Source organism: Haplochromis burtoni, unplaced genomic scaffold (genome assembly GCF_018398535.1).
Source record: "Haplochromis burtoni strain Fernald_Lab_line unplaced genomic scaffold, NCSU_Asbu1 Contig_162, whole genome shotgun sequence".
Taxonomy (NCBI): domain Eukaryota; kingdom Metazoa; phylum Chordata; class Actinopteri; order Cichliformes; family Cichlidae; genus Haplochromis; species Haplochromis burtoni.
In genome coordinates, this window is record NW_024582523.1 from 1201478 (window position 1) to 1204222 (window position 2745).

The following is a 2745-nucleotide window of genomic DNA, read 5'->3' on the forward strand; positions in this document are numbered from 1 at the left end:
GGCAGCCGTCATCAGCAGGGCTCGAAGTGAGTGTCAGCCGGCTGAGCAGAGCATGGTGGCAGAGCAGAGCAGCAGGACAGGGTGTTGCTGCTGGGCCTTGGCCAGGACACTCAGAGGAGCCAAACACCTCGGATTACACGTCAAACTTGTCAAAGTGTAGATATGTTTGACAACTCTCACTACCCCTTCAACTGTTTCAACTACGATGGTGACGGATACCCTTCTTCCAGCACGGACGAAGAGAAGAAAATGTGCAGACCGGCGTACAGGTATGGAGGGTTATTAATAAATCTTTTTCTTTTCCCCCATTTTTTGTGTATTTGTCATTATACACACAATCATACACACAAAAAGACATATTTTACATTTAGGTCCAGTTCAGTTTTCCAGTGGGACTTTTTGTCTCTCTTTACAATGTAAAGTCATAGAAAAGCAGTTTAATAATAGCTCGTTAGACAAAATGCTACTTAGAAAAATGCCTTGGGTTTTTTTGTTGTTGTTTTTATTTCCCCAGTGCTACGAATCTGACACAAAACTGATGATAACCTGGTTTAATTTAACTAGGACTGCAACTTTAAAGTGAAATTCATTATAATACTCAAAATGTTTCTCAGAAAAATAAACCAGACTTCTTTTTTGGGGATTTTTTAAATTTATTTTTCAGCACCGCTGAAGAAACAAACTATATTTTGTCTTGTTGAGCTCACAGCCATCTATGATTGGTGCTTACAGTACTATTATTCTCCAATATAAATTACTGTTGTTTTAACAGAATCATTGCTAAAAAAGGGTCAAGTAGAGGATCTATGTACTTTCTGATCTTTGTAAAATAAATGAAATCAAAATCAAAGATAAAATATCAAAGATAAAATATTGAATATATTGAAATATTATTTTTTTTACATATTGACAAAATATTGTCAATATTTTTTCTTCTCCCCATTTGATTGCCTCTTTTCGTCTTACTACGTTTCACCTAATGAAAGTTTGCGTGTGTGTTTGTGTGTCAGCTACATCGCTCTGATAGCCATGGCTATCCAGCAGAGCCCCGACCAACGGGTCACTCTGTCCGGCATCTATGAGTTCATCATGAGGAGATTCCCCTACTACCGATCCAACCAGAGAGCCTGGCAGAACTCCATCAGACACAACCTGTCTCTCAACAGCTGTTTCATCAAGGTAAGGACCCACAGCACAGCGTGCAGGGAGAACTAAAAATGGTGCATCTCACACACAGATTTTTAGTTTCCATCAGGCTTTTTCAAGAAAGAAATCATCAGTTATTTGTATCATTGGTTTTAGTTGTATTCAATTCTGTTGTCATGATTAAGAAGCTTCCGTATACATATTTTTTACTTTCCTGATGAAGGACAGAAGATGTGTTCCTCCTATTACAGCAGCAGAATTACTTTTGCAATTATCATTATAATTATTATTATTATTATAGTAAATAATGACATATTTTGTCTTATTTTCTGCAGGTTCCTCGGACTGAGGGCAATGAGAAGGGAAAGGGAAACTTCTGGACTTTTGCCACTGGCTGTGAATCCATGCTCGATTTGTTTGAAAACGGCAACTTTCGCCGTCGCAGACGCCGGAGAAACATGAAAATTGGCCTCCGTGATTCCAGAGAAAGCCCTTTCCACTCTTTGGAGAGCCACAGCAACCAGCACACGCCCTCAGCTCGACGTCCTGAGCCCGAATCCACCCTCTGCCCATTAAACCCCGAGAGACCAAGACCCGGTCCCCAACATAACCACCTTATCCCTAACCCCACCCAGCAAGGGAAACCAGAGTCAGAGATCAAGTTCAGCATTGACTACATCCTATCCACTCCAGATCCGCCCTTGTCTGGGCTTAGATCCTCCCATGGCCCCGTGCATATAGGGCCCCCAGGGCCGCCGATACACGTTCTGGAGCCACAGCACCTGAACCTGCACTTCTGGACTCTGTAAGAGGAGAGGAAAGCAGACATTAAACTTATTTCATCACAGTCTGTGTCTAAAACTGGGAAGTACAAGGACATCTGAGGACAGGAATTCCAAGAGGAATTTTACTTGAAAATGTAAATGCAGAAACAAAATAAGGAGGTACAGTATTGTGTGGTGGAATCTAAACGAAAAGTCTAAGAATACATGTGGGAATTCATCCAAGAGATTAACTTTGAACTTTCAGCAAAGGATATTATCATTATACTGTCTGTGGTGTCTAGTGCTGACATAGACTAGGTTTATAGTGTGTGAATGTGTGTGTGGATGGGTGGATGACTGGATGTGTAAAGCACTTTGGGGTCCTTAGGGACTAGTAAAGCGTTATACAAATACAGGCCATTTACCATTTATAGATTTTTGTCTGTCTGTATATACACAGAAATTGTGAGCACAATTATGATGTGTGTAAAACTGCTTTAAAATGGATCAGACAAAGGAAATTAGTGGATTATGTTCAGATCAAAAGTTGATATAAAGGAGGGAAAAAACCCAAAATTGTATGGTTTGTTCTTTGAAGCGTTTCCCTTTTTTTTTTTACACCCTTTAATGTGGCTTACACAATTTATTTTTCTCTATTTACACCCCAGCTCAATCTGAAATCCCTACCCAAAAAGAAAATAACAATAATGATAATAATACTAATCCCTAAAATATTTTGAAATCAGTAATAATAATAAAAATGTTTATTAATATAGGTATTTTTTAATACCTTCAATTAATGAATTATCTTATTATTTACTACATAAAAACTGAT

General features: G+C 38.9%; 1 protein-coding gene across 1 annotated transcript; it reads left to right on the forward strand.

Moving 5' to 3' along the window:
• Positions 1–11: 11 nt before the first annotated feature.
• foxl3 (forkhead box L3) lies at positions 12–2745 on the forward strand. Its single transcript, XM_005932877.3, has 3 exons — positions 12–269; positions 1011–1179; positions 1482–2745. Exons 1-3 carry the CDS (start codon positions 163–165, stop codon positions 1953–1955), a joined length of 750 nt encoding a protein of 249 aa, XP_005932939.1. The 5' UTR covers positions 12–162; the 3' UTR covers positions 1956–2745.